Source organism: Drosophila subobscura, chromosome J (assembly GCF_008121235.1).
Source record: "Drosophila subobscura isolate 14011-0131.10 chromosome J, UCBerk_Dsub_1.0, whole genome shotgun sequence".
Lineage (NCBI taxonomy): Eukaryota > Metazoa > Arthropoda > Insecta > Diptera > Drosophilidae > Drosophila > Drosophila subobscura.
Genome location: NC_048532.1, coordinates 21,051,225 through 21,068,787, shown reverse-complemented (window position 1 = coordinate 21,068,787; position 17,563 = coordinate 21,051,225). Strand labels below are relative to the sequence as shown.

At 47.4% G+C, this 17,563-nt stretch overlaps 5 protein-coding genes across 5 annotated transcripts; 2 read left to right on the top strand and 3 right to left on the bottom strand.

Moving 5' to 3' along the window:
* Positions 1–402: 402 nt before the first annotated feature.
* On the bottom strand, positions 403–2,843 carry LOC117895252 (zinc finger protein 665). The gene is given in 2 exon segments (XM_034802767.1): positions 403–2,626; positions 2,628–2,843. Coding segments are annotated over 2 exon segments (2,277 nt in total). The 5' UTR covers positions 2,733–2,843; the 3' UTR covers positions 403–454.
* Positions 2,844–3,538: 695 nt separating this feature from the next.
* LOC117895251 (zinc finger protein 668) lies at positions 3,539–6,443 on the bottom strand. Its single transcript, XM_034802766.1, has one exon. It carries the CDS (start codon positions 6,317–6,319, stop codon positions 3,815–3,817), a length of 2,505 nt encoding a protein of 834 aa, XP_034658657.1. The 5' UTR covers positions 6,320–6,443; the 3' UTR covers positions 3,539–3,814.
* A 315-nt stretch (positions 6,444–6,758) lies between these two features.
* Positions 6,759–9,160, top strand: LOC117895254 (zinc finger protein 14 homolog). Its single transcript, XM_034802771.1, has 2 exons — positions 6,759–8,168; positions 8,226–9,160. Exons 1-2 carry the CDS (start codon positions 6,843–6,845, stop codon positions 9,006–9,008), a joined length of 2,109 nt encoding a protein of 702 aa, XP_034658662.1. The 5' UTR covers positions 6,759–6,842; the 3' UTR covers positions 9,009–9,160.
* On the bottom strand, positions 9,129–10,162 carry LOC117895263 (splicing factor 3B subunit 6). Its single transcript, XM_034802786.1, has 3 exons — positions 9,955–10,162; positions 9,754–9,872; positions 9,129–9,680 (listed from the first exon to the last, which is right to left on the bottom strand). The coding sequence occupies exons 1-3, from the start codon at positions 9,970–9,972 to the stop codon at positions 9,452–9,454; spliced, it is 366 nt and encodes a 121-aa protein (XP_034658677.1). The 5' UTR covers positions 9,973–10,162; the 3' UTR covers positions 9,129–9,451.
* A 226-nt stretch (positions 10,163–10,388) lies between these two features.
* LOC117895249 (transportin-1-like) lies at positions 10,389–16,580 on the top strand. Its single transcript, XM_034802764.1, has 10 exons — positions 10,389–10,539; positions 11,045–11,155; positions 11,218–11,889; positions 11,955–13,076; positions 13,135–13,305; positions 13,363–13,534; positions 13,606–13,701; positions 14,070–14,145; positions 14,413–14,587; positions 14,652–16,580. The coding sequence occupies exons 2-10, from the start codon at positions 11,057–11,059 to the stop codon at positions 14,757–14,759; spliced, it is 2,691 nt and encodes an 896-aa protein (XP_034658655.1). The 5' UTR covers positions 10,389–10,539; positions 11,045–11,056; the 3' UTR covers positions 14,760–16,580.
* Positions 16,581–17,563: the final 983 nt, after the last annotated feature.

The window sequence follows — 17,563 nt, the reverse complement described above, 5'->3', positions numbered from 1 at the left end:
TTTTAAGTCTTTAAATCATATAAATGAATCGGATTCTACTCATCGATATACAGGATAGCTATCAATTTTATCGGTCTTATTGTGCGATAGGCGAAACGAACTAATCGTTTTAATTAAAATAACAATTACAACCATAACTTCTGAAAAAACTCCTTGTTTTGGGAATATATAATGCCTAAAGTGGATATGGTCTTGCAACTTTGCTACACAGTTCATCTAACTCCAATTTCTACGTTGCCCAAGTTTCATTTTTCATAGAGAAACCCAAAAATGAGTGCCACGAAGCGAAAGGTAAAACACACATTTAAAAAGATGATTTAAAATAAAGCAAATCGAATAAATGATACATTTAAAAATACTATATATAAGCTATGGTCATAGTAGCAGAAAACACACATAATATACGTGTATATTACTAATATTAATAATCATATAGAGTTTTATTGCTGCCCTCTCAGACATGATCCAACTTGAATGTATCGACGGTGGCGCCCTCCGCCTCGGCCTTCTGGGCATAGAATCCATCGTAGGTGTTCGACTGCTTCTGCAGCTTGTTCAACTGCTCGAATGCCGCCTCCTGGATTTTGCGCAGCTCCACCTCCGCCTTCCGCTTAGCCTCGTTCTCCTCCAGCTGGAAGGCCAACAGCTCGGCGGTGGCGGCAGCCCGCTCCGCAGCCGGATCCTGGTACTGCTCATAATTCTTTGGATGCGGTCGCTTCACCGTCTCCGGCTTGGGTGCGACCGGCTCCTTGGGCTTGAGTGGCGGCCTCGGCGGCTTGGCGTGCACCTTCATATGGGTCTTGAGCACCTGCTCCTGGCGGAAGTGTTTGCCGCACACCTTGCACTCGTACGGCTTCTCCCCGGTGTGTATGTACTCGTGATGGCGCAGATACTGCTTCTTGGCGAACCGCTTGGGGCAGAAGCGGCAGCAGAAGTCCTTCACCTTCTGGTGCACCACCTTGTAATGGAGCTTCATGTTGCTCACATGATTGAATCCCTTGCCGCAGTCCGGGCACATGTGCTGGCCCTCCTTCTTGGTGAAGTTCACCTGCGGCGACCACGACGGTAGGTTCACAGACGGTATGGGATTCACCACAGTGCCCGCCAGCTGAGCAATGTCCACTCGCTCCACACGCCCACGCAGGTGGGGGCTGGGCTTTGCAATCGTTGACGTAGAGGCTGCCCCATCGGCCAGTGGATCGGCCAGTGGATTGGCCGTGTTCTGGTTCCTGGGCAGATCGGACTTTTCGTGCGTCTTTAAATGCTTGGTGAGGCCCTTGTCGAAGAGGAACACCTTGCCGCAGATCTTGCACTCGCAGCACTTCTCTCCCGTGTGGCTTCTCTCGTGGATCTTGCAGGCGTGCGACTTGCCGAACGTCTTGCCGCAGTACTGGCAGGCGAAATCCTTTCGCTTCTCGTGCACCACCTTCACGTGGTTGGCCAGGGCCTGCTTGTTGTGCGAGGTGTGCTCGCACTGACGGCACTCGTACTTCTTCTCCTTGGTGTGGGTGAGAATGTGCTTGTTCCACTCCTGGCGCGTGGTCTTGCCCACTCCGCAGTACGGGCAGACATGGTTCTTGATGCCCGCATGCCGCAGCAGGTGATCCCGCAGCACACTGTTGATGGGGAAACGCTTGCCGCAGATCTCGCAGGCGAACGGCAGCTCCTCGCCCGTGTGCTTGTACATGTGCTTCTTGAGAGCCGTGGGGCAGCGGAACACCTTGTCGCATTCCGTGCAGGGGAAGTCCCGCTGGGGCGTCTCCACCTTGTGCACCCGCTTCATGTGGAAGCTCAGCAGCACGGGACGGGCAAAGGTTTTGGTGCAGCCCTCGTAGGTGCACGGGTGCATGGCCGATGAATCCGTGTGGGCGTGCTCCCCGTGTACGCGCAGCCCGTTGGCCGTGGTGAATCCTTTCTTGCAGCTCTCCACCTTGCACTGGAAGGGGAGGAGATCGTTGTGGTGTTTCATGTGCTCCTCGTAGCGGATGGCCTTCTTGAACTTCTGATGACAAATGTGACAGTCGATGAGGCGATGAAGGTGTCGCTCGGCTGCGGGAATCCGCTTGCGCTTGGGTTTGCCCTTGTCGCCGTCGGAATAGTCCCAGTCCCAGGAGAGCGAGCTGAGCTCGTCGGAATCCTCTTTTGGACGCTTGACCTTGGCTTTGGGGCCACGCCTTTTTCCGCGTCCAGTCCGCTGGGCCAGGGGCACGTCATCATCGCTGCTCTCGTCGCTCTCCTCGGAGGAAGAGTCGTTGAACTCGGCAGAGGCGAGCTCATCCTTCTCCACCTCCTCGACCTCCTTCTCCACATCCTCCAGCATCTTGAACACATCCTCCTCGTTCTCAATGATCTCTATCTTGGAATTTAGAAGTGGATCGAAGTTGATGTGGTCCTCGTCCTCGGGCGGCAGGTCTGCGAGAGCGCGACTAGGATCCAACACATCGAAGTTCGTCTGGCACGTGATGGTATTGCTACCCACCAGATCCTGGAATTTCTGCACCGAGTCCACGCACAGCTTCTGGAAATCGTGCAGCTCGTTCAGCTTCGAGTAGCACGAGATGCACAGGTTCTTGGGAAAACCATCCTGCTGCTCCACCGACAGCGACGTGCACACGCAGAGTTTTTTTGGCCAGCCCCGGGATCAAGAAGAGATCGTATGCCGTACCGTTATCCAGGGTGCTCAGACAGGTGCGGCATACCGTATGTATGGAGTAGTGACTCCCCTCGTTCATTTTTCCAATTCAATTCGTTCAATTTTGAAAATTAATAGCTGATGCAAAAAAAATTCTGCGTTGAGAAAAATCTAACACAGTATCTATATACGTGTGTATATATAGGTATCGCTCGCTGCACATATATATATTATACATAGGGATGTTAATCAATTTATCGATATATTTGTAGTCGATACTTTATATTTATTGGCGTTAATGTTTAAATTTTTATATATTTAAGATTAATATAATTTATAATTAATAATAATGGTTAAATGTCTGTGCACAGAATGAAACGTAATCTCACGTACCACATAATTTTACTAGTATACTTGGGAGTTTCGATTACAGAGTGGACCGAATACTCGCTGGAAATGATACATCACTAGCACCGCTCCCACACATGCATAGGGATGGAAGTTTTTTGTTATACCTTTTTTAATGGGGGTATTATGATTACGCCCAAATGTTTGCAACAGCAGCATACATATTGCAACCCAACCACCACCCACCCCCCGCAACGTACATTTACATTTTCAGGGGGTTTTTCTGCTCGATCGATCGGCAGCAAAGTGGTTTTTGCTTTCCCATACCATATGTATGTATGTCCCATATGTATGTACCTACACACACATGCAGAGAGGGTACGAGAGGGCGTATTAGACAGTGGGACTGACTGTACGACAACCCCACACACACACTGCAGAAATGTGTATGTATCCCCCCAACTGTATGAAATAAGTGGAGCCTTGTTTATATGTATGTAATGTAGGTAATATTTAATTCCATTTACTCTAAGTAAGCACAGGAGATTGTGTTTTTTGTTGTCTATGTATGTAGTACATAATAAAAAAACATAAAGATACACAAATTCATATGTATACATATAAAAAATCGTTAAATTTCATTCGTTTAAATGTACTCGAATAAATGAAGTTTTTCTATTCCGTTTCAACTAGGGAGGAGTGAGTGTGAGAGAGAGAGCAATTCGAGGGCAGAAGACAAATGTTCCGGGGGGAGCACAGTTTGCGCTGTAAAAGTTAATTATACAATATAAATCTTACGGTATATTAAGAAGCCATGAGGAAGCCTGCCACTCTCTACACATGATCGATCTTTAGGGCATCCAAACTGGTGCCATCGGCCTCGGCCTTCTGCTGGTAGTAGCCGTCGTAGGAGGTTGTGGCCTTCATAATCTCCTGTTGCTTCTGCAGCTTCGTTAGCTGCTCGCAGGCAGCCGCCGCGATCTTCTGGCGCTCGATGTCCGCCTTCCGCTTGGCCTCGTTCTCCTCCATCTGATGGGCGAGCAGCTCGGCGGTGGCCGCCGCCCGCTCGGCAGCCGGATCCTGATACAGATCGTAGTTCCTCGGCTCGGCCTCGGGATCCAGTTTCATGAATGTGGGCACCGTGGGTGCACTCCTCTCCGGCACGTGACGGCGACCGGGCTTCTCGTGCGTCTTGATGTGCTTCTTGAGGGCCGTCTCCTGGCGGAAATGCTTGTTACAGATCTTGCACTCAAAGGGCTTCTCTCCCGTGTGGATCCACTCGTGGTGCCGCAGTATCTGCGCCTTGGAGAATCGTTTGGGGCAGAAGCGGCAGGCAAAGTCCTTCACCTTCTCGTGGATGATCTTGTAGTGGAGCTTCATGTTGCCAATGTTGTTGAAGCCCCGCCCACAGCCGGGACAGATGTGCTGGCCCTCCTTCTTGGTGAAGTTCACCTGCGGCGACCATGACGGTACCGACACCGACGGTATGGGATTGACGGCCGTGCCCGCCAGCTGGGAAATGTCCACCCGTTGGACGCGCCTGGAGTTCTTCTGCTTGGGCAGCGGTGCAGCGGGCCCGCCACTGCTAGCGCAAGCCTTGAGCATGTCCTCGTTTTGATTGGGATTAATATTGCTGTTTGCATTGGGATTGGGATTCCCCAGGCCATCGCCTTGCATCTGGCCCGGTATCGGAATGGGAATGTTAAGCTGTTGTTGCCGTTGCGGCTCTGACGGCGGCAGATCCCGCTTCTCGTGCGTCTTCAGATGCTTCGTCAGGCTCTTCTCGCAGAGGAAAATCTTGCCGCAGATCTTGCACTCGCAGCACTTCTCTCCCGTGTGACTGCGCTCGTGCACCTTGCAGGCGTGCGACTTGCCGAACGTCTTGCCGCAGTACTGGCAGGCGAAGTCCTTCCGCTTCTCGTGCACCACCTTGATGTGGTTCGACAGGGCCTGCTTGTTGTGCGAGGCGTGATCGCACTGCCGGCACTTGAACTTCTTCTCCTTGGTGTGGGTGAGAATGTGAGCGTTCCACTCCTGGCGCGTCGTCTTGCCCACGCCACAGTAGGGGCAGACGTGATTCTTGATGCCCGCATGCCGCATCAGATGGTCCCTGAGGGCGCTGTTGATCACGAACCGCTTGCCGCAGATGTTGCATGGGTAGGGCAGCTCCTCGCCCGTGTGCTTGTACATGTGCTTCTTGAGGGCCGTGGGGCAGCGGAAGACGGTGTCGCACTCCGGGCAGGGGAAGTCGCGCAGCGGAGCGGCCGACTTCGTTATGTTGTGCACCTTCTTCATGTGGAACGTGAGCAGCCTGATGCGTGGGAACGTCTTCTCGCAACCCTCCGCTGGACAATGGTGCACCTCGGACAGTTCGGTGTGGGCATGGTCCACATGGATGCGCAGGCCATTGGCTGTGGTGAATCCCTTGCGGCAGGTCTCCACTTTGCACTGGAAGGGCAGCAGATCGTTGTGGTACTTCATGTGCTCCTCGTAGCGGATGGCCTTCTTGAACTTCTGATGACAAATGTGGCAGTCAATGATGCGATGAAGGTGCCGCTCATCGGCTGGGATCCTCTTGCGTTTGGGCTTCTCCCTGTTCGAGTCATCGTCGTCGTCCGAGTCGGAGGTGGTGCTGCTGAAGTCATCGTAGTCCACCACTTTGGGCTTCTTCTTGGGCTTGGGCTTGGCCTTGGCTGGTGTGCGGGTGGACTGGGACTGGGTGGTTCCCCTCATGCGTTGGGCCAAAGGAATGTCGTCGTCGCTGCTGTTGGGCTCAAAGTCCACATCTCTGTCGTTGTCATTGCCGCTCTCCAGGGAGGAGTCATCGTCGAACATTCGCAGAGCGTTGCTGGGCGAAGCCTTCACCTTGTCCTGCTTGACGCTCTCGTTCTCACACTCCTCGGCCTCCTTGTCCACATGCTCCAGCATCTTGAACACGTCCTCCTCGTTCTCAATCAGCTCCATTTTGTGGTTCAATAGGGGATCAAAGTTGATGTGGTCCTCGTCCTCTCCTGGCAGATCGTGGGCCGTCGAACTGGGATCCAGCACATCGAAGTTCGTCTGGCAGGTGAAAACGTTGCTGGCGACCAGATCCTGGAACTTCTGGACCGAGTCGACGCACAGTTTTTGGAAATCGTGCAGGTCGTTCAGCCTGGTGTAGCAATTGCTGCACAGGTTCTTGGGAAAGCCATCGTTCTGCTCGACGGAGAGGGACGTACACAGACACAGTTTTTTCGACAGGCCTGGCACCAGATACAAATCGTATGCGGCATCGTTTTGCAAGTGGTTCAGGCAAACGCGACACAGCGTGTGTATCGAATATGTCCTGCCCATGTCCATGTTGCGGTTTGTGTGCTGCGGCAGCGTTTTCAACAATTGCGATTATCTTTTGCGTTTTTCCAGGCCAGCCAGCAATAAAAATAATATTGACACAGAAAAAATAGTATATACTCGTCGTCAGCGAAAAATGGGCGAGTGGCAATAAGAGAAGTGCGAGATACAAGTATCGATACTAATAGACATGTACTCGGTACAAAGTGTCAGTGTTGGCACGCAGGACAGAGAAAAAAAGCTAAATATTATATTTATAAATGCAGTTAATAATGGTAACAAAAAATTTAAGGAATAGTTCTACTGCATCGTGGTTTCTATTGCGACAGCCAGAAGATTCCTTTAAATTCAATTGCTATAGTAATGTCTAAAAAAACAAAGAGCAGCTAGCTCTAGCCAGATCTGCATTTTTCCGTTGAGATAGATTAAACCGCTAGACCCATCGGCACTGTTTCAAGCTATACATCTCTAAAAACGCGTAAATTTGTGTTGTTTTGTCAGCAATTTATATCGCAGCTCGGGTTTTCCCTGCATGGATATGGTCGCACGGGAGCCATATCCCGTCCACTCACTATGCCGCCTCTGCCTGACGTGCCTGGAGCAGGGCCCCGCCCACGATCTGTTTCTGGAGCCAGATCTGGCCAAAAAGCTAACACTCTGCACCGCCCTCGATGTGGACCAGCAGGATGGATTTCCCCGGAGCATCTGCAATGGATGCTTTGGGCAGCTGAACGACCTGCAAGCGTTCCAAAAAGTATGCCTTGACTCTGTGCAACGTTTCAAGGATATGGTGGCCGCCAACAGAATCGTCGCCATCGAATTGTTGGAGCCGGTGGCCGAGCAGCCAGCGGAGGTGATTGTGGGACCGGAGGAGCAGGCCAGCTATGATCCGCTGCTAAATCACAAGCTGGAGATGATTGAGAACGAGGAGGAGGTCTTCAAGATGCTGGTGACGGTGGACAAGAGCGTTTTCTCAGACTTCACTTCCGAAGAGAACGAAGACGACGAGGAGGAGATGACTGCGGATGGCTCCACCGACGACGAACTGCCATTGGCCCATCGTTTGCTGTCCAAGGAGCGGGCAAAGCGAAAAAAGATTCCACCTGAAGAGCGTCGCCTGCGTCGTATCATCACCTGCACCGTCTGCCAGCAAAAGTTCAAGAAACAATCGAAATTCGATGAGCACATGAAGTACCACAACGATCTGCTGCCCTTCCAGTGCGCGGAGGAGTCATGCCGGAAGGGCTTCACCACAGCCGGTGCACTGCGTCTGCATGTGGACTATGCGCACACGAGGAAAGCCGATGAGATACCTTGCACCGTGGAGGGCTGCAAGCTGCTGTTTCCCCGCCTGCGGCTGCTCACCATTCACCTGAAGAAGGTGCACAACCAGACGCGGGTGAGTGCACCGCGGGCGGAGCAGCCCTGCGGCGAGTGTGGCATGGTCTTCCGCTGTCAGGTGGCACTCAAGAAGCACATGTACAAGCACACGGGCGAGGAGCTGCCGTACCCCTGCAACATCTGCGGCAAGGGATTCCACATAAATAGCGCCCTGAAGAACCATCTGCTGCGGCATGCGGGCATCAAGAACTACGTCTGCCCGTACTGCGGCGTGGGCAAGACCACGCGCCAGGAGTGGAGCAAGCACATGCTGACCCACACCCAGGAGAAGCAGTTCAAGTGCCCCACCTGCGACCATGCCACGCACACAAAGCGAGCGCTCGACAATCATGTGAAGATCGTACACGAGAAGGTCCGAAACTTTGCCTGCCAGTACTGTGGGAAGACGTTCGGCAAGTCGCATGCCTGCAAGATCCACGAGATGACGCACACGGGAGAGAAGCGCTGCGAGTGCAAGGTAGGACAGGGACATCCTCCAGAGTATATTTTGAGCTAAAAGCTCCTTTGATTTCAGGTCTGTGGCAAGAAGTTCCTCTACACCGAAAGCCTCACGAAACACCTGAAGATCCACGAGAAGAGCGTGGAGCGTGCCTTGGAGACGTATCGCCAGCGGCAGGGAGAGACGAACAGCGCTGACCAGGACCAAGTCCAAGTGGATGCCAATCACCTGATGAAAGTCTGCGCCGAATCGGTGGCCACAATTCCGCGGGATCCGCGACGCGTGGAGCGCGTTGACATGGCCCAGCTGGCGGGCACCGTGGTGAATCCCATACCCATCGTCTCAGTGCCTTCCAGTGCGCCGCCGCAGGCCAAGTTCGTGCAGAAGGAGGGCATGCATCTGTGCCCGGGCTGCAATCAGGGCTTCAACAATCTGGGCAACATGAAGCGCCACTACAAGAGCATCCACGAGAAGGTCAAAGACTTTGAGTGCCGCTTCTGTTCGCGTCGCTTCGCCAATTCGCAGTCGCTCAAGCAGCACGAGTGGATACACACTGGTGAGAAGCCTTACGCCTGCAAGACCTGCGGCACACACTTCCGCCAGGAGGCGGCGCTCATACGCCACCAAAAGGTGCACGACGAAAAGCCACCACGGCCAGCGAAGCCGCCCAAGGAAATCACAGACAAAGCGCGCCAGAAGCTGCTGCAGAGGTCCGAGCGCAGGCGCGAAGTGGAGGCGCTGCGCCAGGAGATAGCCCAGGCCGCCAAGGAGGAACTGAAAGATCTGGAAAAGCAGCGGGCACTGGAGAAGGAGCAGAATACATACGAAAAGTATCAGGCAGCGGCCGAGACAACTTGAAGTTGGGCTGCAGACTGAGCAGAAAGTATTGTTGGTTAATATTTAGCCCATTGTTAAAAGACTTTTAGCTGATTTAAGTTACATTTTAAGAGGTGTCGGGTGTCCCAGCAAAATGCAGAATTAAAGTTTTTGCGATTTTTTTGTATTTTTTACTTTCACTTGCTTGTTATTTTATGAGAGAGTGGTTGAATGTCGTCAAATGATTGCAAACTGGAGCGGGCACGCACGGAAAACTATCCGCGGTGTCCGCCAGCTCATATGATAGATGGAGTGATGGATGGTTGGATGGAGGATGATAATGAGTTTAGATTAAAATGATACTTAAATGTGATCAAAATAAATCTACAAGTAGATAGCAAAATTTTTGTATATCAAGAAGTGTTCGAAACTGTGGAAAATGTGAACCAATTTGCGGACGCCTGTGGCCACGCCTATGACCGTGGCTAGGGTGCCTCTGGCGTCTTCAAATTGTACTTGGCCTTGATGTTGTTCAGCTCCTCCTGCTTCTTGTCCATGTCGACACGCTTGAAGGCCTTGTTCGACTGGTAGTAGAGCACAACCAGATAGCGATTGCACACATTGAAGCCGGATAAATGGTCGCAGGCGTTTTTCGCATCAAATATGTCCTCGTACACCACAAAGGCTGTGCCGCGTGTCTCTGGTGTGTTGCCGCTGTACGTAGAGAGAGAGAGGGAAAGCCATTAATGATGCTGCAGACACGAGACACAATGGGCCAACAACTTACACACGGATCTGACGTATCGCACCGAATTTGCCGAAAATATCATACATTTCATCGGATGTTATTTTGTAGGGCAAGTTGCGCACATACAGCAGCCGATTCACCTCTGGCGGCAGGCGGATCTGCAATAAATATTCACCGATAAAATAATTTAATTTACTTTCAGTCTTGTCTGGAGTTTTTCGCTTTTGCTTTTCCACTCACATGGTTGCGCTTGTTCATGATGTCGTCCGGTCGCGACGGATGTTGGAACGCGACAAGTTGGAAAACTTTCACTCGGCTGTCTTGTAAGCTACGCGGCTTTGTTTGACCCCGGGATGAATGTCCTGAAGAGCGTGGTCTGGGTCCTTTGTTTAAAATTAATGTCTTCTGTCTGGCCCCAAACCTAAACCAAAATTGGTACTAGGGTTGAAACTGCGATTACTCGATTAACCACTCGACTGACACCGCTGCCAGCACTAAGTATGACCGTATTGGGAGTAACAAATGTGACAATTGCAATTTATAACATCAAGTAATTGTTTATAACATCAAGCACTCCATGATAAACATTAAATTAAAATATTACATATCTATACATCCAACAAAACATATATGGTTCTTCGCGCCAGAAGTCTCGTCTCCGTGGGAATAGCAAAAATAAGTAATCGAAAATATTCGATAGCCCACACAACCCTGATAATTGTGCAAAGAAAAGGTGAAAAAAGAGAAAATTGTAGAAAAAGTTCAAGTAATTTTCGAGTGAATTAGTTTTAACGCACATCCCAATTATCAACAAAAAGTGGAAAGGTGAGTAAATGCAAGATCTAATGTCCCATAGAGTGTTTTTCCGTTGCAAAATGCCTGTTAATGGAATATGGCGGTGGGTAGGCGGGTGTTCGTTCTCGAAGGAAATTTTTGTGTGGCTTGTGCGCTCCCCGAAATCATTTCTTTCTCTCGCACTCGCACGCATTTGAAAAAAACCACCGCAGGGAGGCAACCACGGGTCGAGATACTTAAAATAAATGCGATTAGGGCGATTTGCAGATGATGTAAATATTATATGCACATATGTACTGCAAAATACATGTGCATCTGCGCGAGACTACACAGTGTCTGTGTGTGTGCGCGCGAGGGTGTGTGTGTGTTCGATAGTGCGAATGTATTGGGCAGGGGAGTGTGGCCTCGAACAAAGTGTCTCCCTGTCCGTCCGTTCATTCGTCCGTCCTCTACCCTACCCTTTCGTGAGGGCATTCAACTTGCCGCCGAATTAGAATTAGAATGCGAAAATTCAAGTTTGTGTGTGCATTTTTAGAAGAGCTGCACAATGACGTGGGAACCACAAGGAGACGGTCTGCAGCAGATCATTGCGATCTTGAAAGAATCTCAATCCCCGGACACAGCGACCCAAATGGCCGTACAAATGGTAAGAGCAAGCGCAACAGGGGAAAGGAAAGGGATCACATGTGCTAATTTTATGTGTTGCAGAAACTGGAGGAATTCAATCGGTATCCAGACTTCAACAATTATCTCATCTATGTGCTGACAAAACTAAAAACGGAAGACGAGCCGACACGCTCACTGAGCGGCCTCATCCTAAAGAACAACATCCGCATGCATGGCAGCAATCTGCAGCCAGAGATCGTGGAGTACATCAAACACGAATGCCTGCAGGCGGTGGGCGATACCTCGCCCCTAATACGGGCCACAGTGGGCATTCTGATCACGACGATTGCCAGCAATGGTGGGCTCCACAACTGGCCCCAGCTGCTGCCCTCGCTCTGCGACATGCTCGACAATCCAGACTTTAATGTGTGCGAGGGTGCATTTAGTGCTCTGCAGAAGATATGCGAAGATTCCGCCGAGATATTGGACTCGGCTGCCCTGAACAGACCCCTGAACGTAATGATTCCCAAGTTCTTGCAGTACTTCAAGCACTCCAGCCCCAAGATCCGTTCCCATGCGATTGCTTGCATCAATCAGTTCATCATCAATCGCTCCCAGGCGCTGATGATCAACATTGACAGCTTCATTGAGAATCTGTTCCACTTGTCGTCCGATGAGGATCACGAGGTGCGCAAGAACGTCTGCCACGGTCTCGTCATGCTGCTCGAGGTGCGCATGGATCGATTGATGCCACACATGTCGCAGATCATAGAGGTGAGTGGCTCACAGGATTGCCCATTTTTTGGCCTTCTTTAACATCTTCCACGTGTCCGTTTTAGTACATGCTGCTGCGCACCCAAGACTCTGACGAGGGTGTCGCCTTGGAGGCATCCGAGTTTTGGCTGTCGCTGGCCGAGCAGAGCATCTGCAAGGATGTGTTGGCCCCCTATTTGGCGCAGCTGGCGCCCATACTGGTGCGCGGCATGAGGTATTCGGAGATTGATATTATCCTGCTCAAGGGCAACGTGGAGGAGGATGACATGGTGCCGGATCGGGAGGAGGATATTAGGCCGCGATTCCACAAGTCCCGCACACACACGATCAAGAGTGGCCAGGAGGCGGGCGGTGGAGGGGCGGGTGCAGCCGGCGAGGATGATGACGATGATTACGACGATGGCCTGGACGATGACAGTTCGCTGTCGGAGTGGAATCTGCGCAAGTGCAGTGCGGCCGCTCTGGACGTTCTGGCCAATGTGTTCCGCGAGGATTGTCTGCCCATTGTGCTGCCCATCCTAAAGGAGACGCTCTTCCACCAGGAGTGGGTGATCAAGGAGAGCGGTGTCCTGGCCCTGGGCGCCATTGCCGAGGGCTGTATGCAGGGAATGATTCAACATTTGCCGGAACTGATTCCCTACCTCATCAGCTGCCTGTCCGACAAGAAGGCCCTGGTGCGCTCCATCACCTGCTGGACACTGTCGAGGTACGCCAATTGGGTGGTCGGCCAGCCGCACGATCAATACTTGAAGCCCCTCATGGAGGAGCTGCTCAAGCGCATTCTCGACTCGAATAAGCGCGTGCAGGAGGCAGCCTGTTCGGCCTTTGCCACCCTCGAGGAGGAGGCATGCACGGAGCTGGTGCCCTACCTGGAGTACATCCTCAAGACGCTCGTCTTTGCCTTCTCCAAGTACCAGCACAAGAATCTGCTGATCCTATACGATGCCGTTGGCACCCTGGCCGATTCGGTGGGCCACCATCTAAACAAGTCGCAATACATTGACATTCTGATGCCGCCACTGATCGACAAGTGGAATCTGCTGAAGGACGACGACAAGGATCTGTTCCCACTGCTGGAATGCCTCTCGAGCATTGCCACAGCGCTGCAATCCGGCTTTCTACCCTACTGCGATCCGGTCTACAGGCGCTGCATATCCCTCATTGAGCAAACAATTAACCAGGAAATGGTACGTCTCATTGTCTCTGCCTTTGAATCTCTGATTCTACTTTTAGTTCCTTTTGCAGCTTTGCAAACAGAATCAAGCGTTCGAGCATCCGGACAAGGAGCGCATGATTGTGGCATTGGATCTGCTGTCGGGCCTAGCCGAGGGTCTGGATCGTCACATTGAGACACTGGTGGCCAATAGCAACATAATGCATCTGCTCTATCAATGCATGCAGGATGTTCTCCCCGAGGTGCGTTCAAGCGAGGCTTTTCTGTTTTCGTAATTGAAAATTAATGGAATTTTTTAGGTGCGCCAATCGTCATTTGCACTGCTGGGAGATCTAACCAAGGCCTGTTTCCCCCATGTGCATCCATTTATGGCCGAATTCTTTCCCATTTTGGGCCAAAATCTGAATCCCGATTTCATTTCGGTGTGCAATAATGCCACTTGGGCCATAGGAGAGATTTGCATGAAATTGGGTGAGTTTAAGGGGAGCGCCATGGAGCCTTCTTTATAATCGAAGACTAATATTTTATTCTTTAATTCCTAGGTGAGGAAACGAAGCAGTACATCCATCTAGTGCTCACCGATTTGTTTGTTATAATCAATCGACCGAATACGCCCAAGACGCTGCTGGAGAACACAGGTGAGTGGTTCGATGGGCCTCGAAATTGCACTACAAAAAAGTTGTCTAACAATAAATATATTTATTTAATAATATATCTCTGTATGTATGTGTGTATGTGGAATATTTCAATACTTGTTTCTGTCTTTATTTACTGTTAATTGTTGCATGTTCTGTGCAGCAGCAGCAAAACGAACTTAAATCGAATCGAAATTCATTCACATACCCGTACCACATGCATAGATATACAAAGGATAATTAAGAATCGAAATATATCTGTGCAATTTATTAATTTATTTCATATATATGTATATGTATGTATCTGTGTGTTAAATGTATGATTTTATCTGATTTCAAATTCTTTTACTTTTTCTTTCTGTTCATTTTAGCAATAACAATCGGTCGTCTAGGTTATGTGTGCCCGGTTGAAGTGGCTCCTTATTTGCCCGAATTTGTACGACAGTGGTGTGTAACACGTTTTTATATTCAATTCCACTAGATTATGCTTTCTTTTTCCAATATAACAAACCGTAAATTATGCTTAACACTAAAACAAACCAACAATCCCACCCAGACACTTCCCTCCATCATTTGTACTCTCTCTCATCGCCTCACAAAATTGACTGGGAATTTCAAACGTTTTACCTTTGAACTTTCGTGCCTGCGTTCGCTGCCCCTATGCCAATCTATTATTTACTAAACATTATTGTTGAAAACATTCGAAATATCCAGGTGCACATCGTTGCGTCACATCAGGGACAATGATGAGAAAGACTCGGCCTTTCGTGGCATGTGTAATATGATCACGGTGAATCCAGCTGGCGTGGTGCCCGATTTCATATTCTTTTGCGATGCGATTGCCTCGTGGGTGAATCCGCCACAAGATCTGCATCAAATGATACAAAAGGTAAGGGAAAACTTAAATATTATTGCATAAATGTTGCTAATTTATTTGATTTATTATCGATTAGATTCTCCATGGCTTCAAGACACAGGTGGGTGAGGAAAATTGGCGTCGATTTGTGGAACAATTCCCGCCAACACTGGCCGAGCGCCTGGTCACCATGTACAACATTTAAGGCGAATCAAGGCACGTGGAGTGTTGCAGTGCGGAGTGGAGCAGACAGGAGACAGAGTTCTAAAAACTAGACAATTATGTACAAGCCAGCGTCGTAGCAACAACGTTTGCCCGGCTTCGTCTTAATCTTTAACACAGCCCTAAGTTATCCGATTCGATGCTGTTCGAATGTTACGTTAATTAATTGAAAATTGAAAACAGCAAAAAAACACACATAAAACCATATAACCACACGCATAACCACACACATACTATATCGATATATATATTATATCTTATAGAGATTGAGCTAGATATCCAGCATGCATGCATATGTATATCCAAGAGGAGAAGGAGAGAAAATATTAGGCAGATCTTAGATCTGGCAAGAGCTTCTTTAGGCAGTCCTGTCCTGTCCGTCTGTTCAGCTCAAGTATCAATAGATGAAGTATATCCATAGATAGAATGATGTGTTCCGGTCGTACTTAACCGGATGCAAGTGCTATAGAGACATATACATATATATATAGATATACCCAAAACAATCCAACAATACACTCAGCCACAGCCTCAAGAAAAAATAGGGAAATTAATTGACGGGGCAAGCACACGGGTGTTGTGCCCCAAGCGGTAATATAAATATTAAAAAATAACAAATAAAACAACTCGATCGTCGAAAACTCGTGTCGCGGTAAATCAATAAAAACATAAACTGAAAGCGCTGGGCTAATTGTGAAATCAACAAAAAAATGAATAGAAATTGCAAAATGAAAGAAATTATGGAAATGTTTCAGCTAAACCAAAACTCTTACAAATCAAAATAAAGACTGATGATCAAACAAAAAAATATATAAATAAATAAAACAACACCATAGAACAGCATTCATCAAGTAAAGATTTGAATTTCACAATTATTAACTTCAACGCTTTCATGTATTATGATAAATAATAAAAACAAACCAAAAAATTCGTCGCGTTTCGGGTTCGTCGTCGCGTTCGCGTAATCTCGCCGCTCTCGTCCGTTCGTTCGTAAAATCGGTAAATTCGGTAATCGTCAATCGTCACGTGGTATTTCGTCGGGTAAACCAAAAAAAAAATGGAAACAAAGAAAAGAAACAAAAAGAAAATAATACAAGGATTACAATAATACAAAAATGCAACTGTTACAGATACAACAATTTACTTATACACTACACACACATACACATTACTACGGATGATATTCATATACAAAATTATAGATTTTCGTTTAATTTAAAGAGAAGAATGAATAGGGAAAACAAATTTGAGATTAGGATTTCGTTGAGTATGATAATTTGTTGTTTTTGTGCGATCTGAATAACTGAATACAAAAAACAATTGACTGATCACTTTTTAAAGTATTATTATATAGTTTTTTTTTTCGTTGTATAGGGACAAGTGTAATTAAATTAATCATTATGCGAGTACTACATACATCTATACATACATATAATTTGCATCGCAAACTTTTGCTTTCATTTACGTTTTGTATAGGCTTTCGTCTTTTGCGTAAGATCCTTTTTCCCCTCCCCCCAAAAGAATCATTTCTAATGTACAGAAATTTGTATGTTGTTTATTTTTTTTACAATTGTACTATGATTAGGGTGTAAAAACAATGTACTACTAAATGGAAACAAAAGTCTTTGAAATTGTCGCGGAACAAATGAAAAACAAAAACAAAAAAGAATAGGGAGAATAGAGAAACTAAAACCAAAACTCAGTCAGAATAAAGTGAAGATTAAGAAGATAGCTGATGATGATGATGAAGATGATGAGTAAACCAAGTAAATCTAAGTAATAGTATTATGTAATTAAATGCAAACTTCGTTTAAGTTTGTGTTTATTTTTTATTTCGTTTCGGAGAAGAAGAAAAAAACAAAAAACAAAACCAAACAAGGGGGAACGTGTGATAATAATGTAACTTCGGGTCGTTCGTTCGCGTCGCGTTAAACTCAAAACTAAAAACTAAACAGGATATAAAAGTCTTAAAAAATAAGGGACTTTCGCCCCCGAGTCCCAAATAATAATGAAAAAAATACTTGAAAACTATTAATAATACAAAATAAAATATAAACCAATTGCAAAACTAAATGAAACTAAAAATCGTGATTTCGTTGTACCTTAAACCGGATTCATCGCGGAATCCGGTCGCGTTCGCGTGCGTTTGTATCTCTCTCGGGTGATCTTAGTGATTAGCGTTTAAGCAGTAACTAAAATAAAAACAAAAACAAAACAAAAAATAGAAATCAACACACAAACACATTGAATACACACACACATACATATATACATATAAATATAATATATTTATGAACAAAAACAATTATGCATCATGGGATTTTGTTCTATGATTTTTCACTAAGAAATGTGTTAGGTCAAAAAGTAGGACAACAAAATTCAACAACAAAAATATTAGAACATAAAATGGAGTTCAGAGGAAATGGAAATGGAACGGATATCCTTTGTGCAGAATCGTAAATTTCGAATCTATTTAAATGTTAACTAAACTTCCCAATAAAATAACTCTAATGTCTTTTATATCGTCTTTCCCCCACCTTTTTGAATATAGATTCGATCTGCAAACATTTCTAAACACATTGTAGTACACGTAAATATACATTATAAACATATATACGAGATATATGATCCGATTCCCTATCTAAACAAAATGCAAATATTTAGCGAAAACTAGAAAGGAAGAAATTCCTTTGCTGGATTTTTCTGAATATTTGTGGTACTGTAAACTCCATTTAATGATTCGATAATTGAGAAACTATATATACTATATCTGAATAAATATGTATG

What these genes read in the sequence shown, in the direction of transcription:
- LOC117895251 (XM_034802766.1), bottom strand. Translation starts at nt 6,319, where the DNA reads ATGGACATGGGCAGGACATATTCGATACACACGCTGTGTCGCGTTTGC.
- LOC117895254 (XM_034802771.1), top strand. Translation starts at nt 6,843, where the DNA reads ATGGATATGGTCGCACGGGAGCCATATCCCGTCCACTCACTATGCCGC. An exon ending in AGAAGCGCTGCGAGTGCAAG is followed by an intron (nt 8,169 to 8,225) that starts GTAGGACAGGGA and finishes CTTTGATTTCAG; the next exon opens with GTCTGTGGCAAGAAGTTCCT.
- LOC117895263 (XM_034802786.1), bottom strand. An exon ending in GCGATACGTCAGATCCGTGT is followed by an intron (nt 9,681 to 9,753) that starts GTAAGTTGTTGG and finishes CTCTACGTACAG; the next exon opens with CGGCAACACACCAGAGACAC.
- LOC117895249 (XM_034802764.1), top strand. Translation starts at nt 11,057, where the DNA reads ATGACGTGGGAACCACAAGGAGACGGTCTGCAGCAGATCATTGCGATC. An exon ending in CCCAAATGGCCGTACAAATG is followed by an intron (nt 11,156 to 11,217) that starts GTAAGAGCAAGC and finishes TATGTGTTGCAG; the next exon opens with AAACTGGAGGAATTCAATCG. An exon ending in GACGCTGCTGGAGAACACAG is followed by an intron (nt 13,702 to 14,069) that starts GTGAGTGGTTCG and finishes TGTTCATTTTAG; the next exon opens with CAATAACAATCGGTCGTCTA.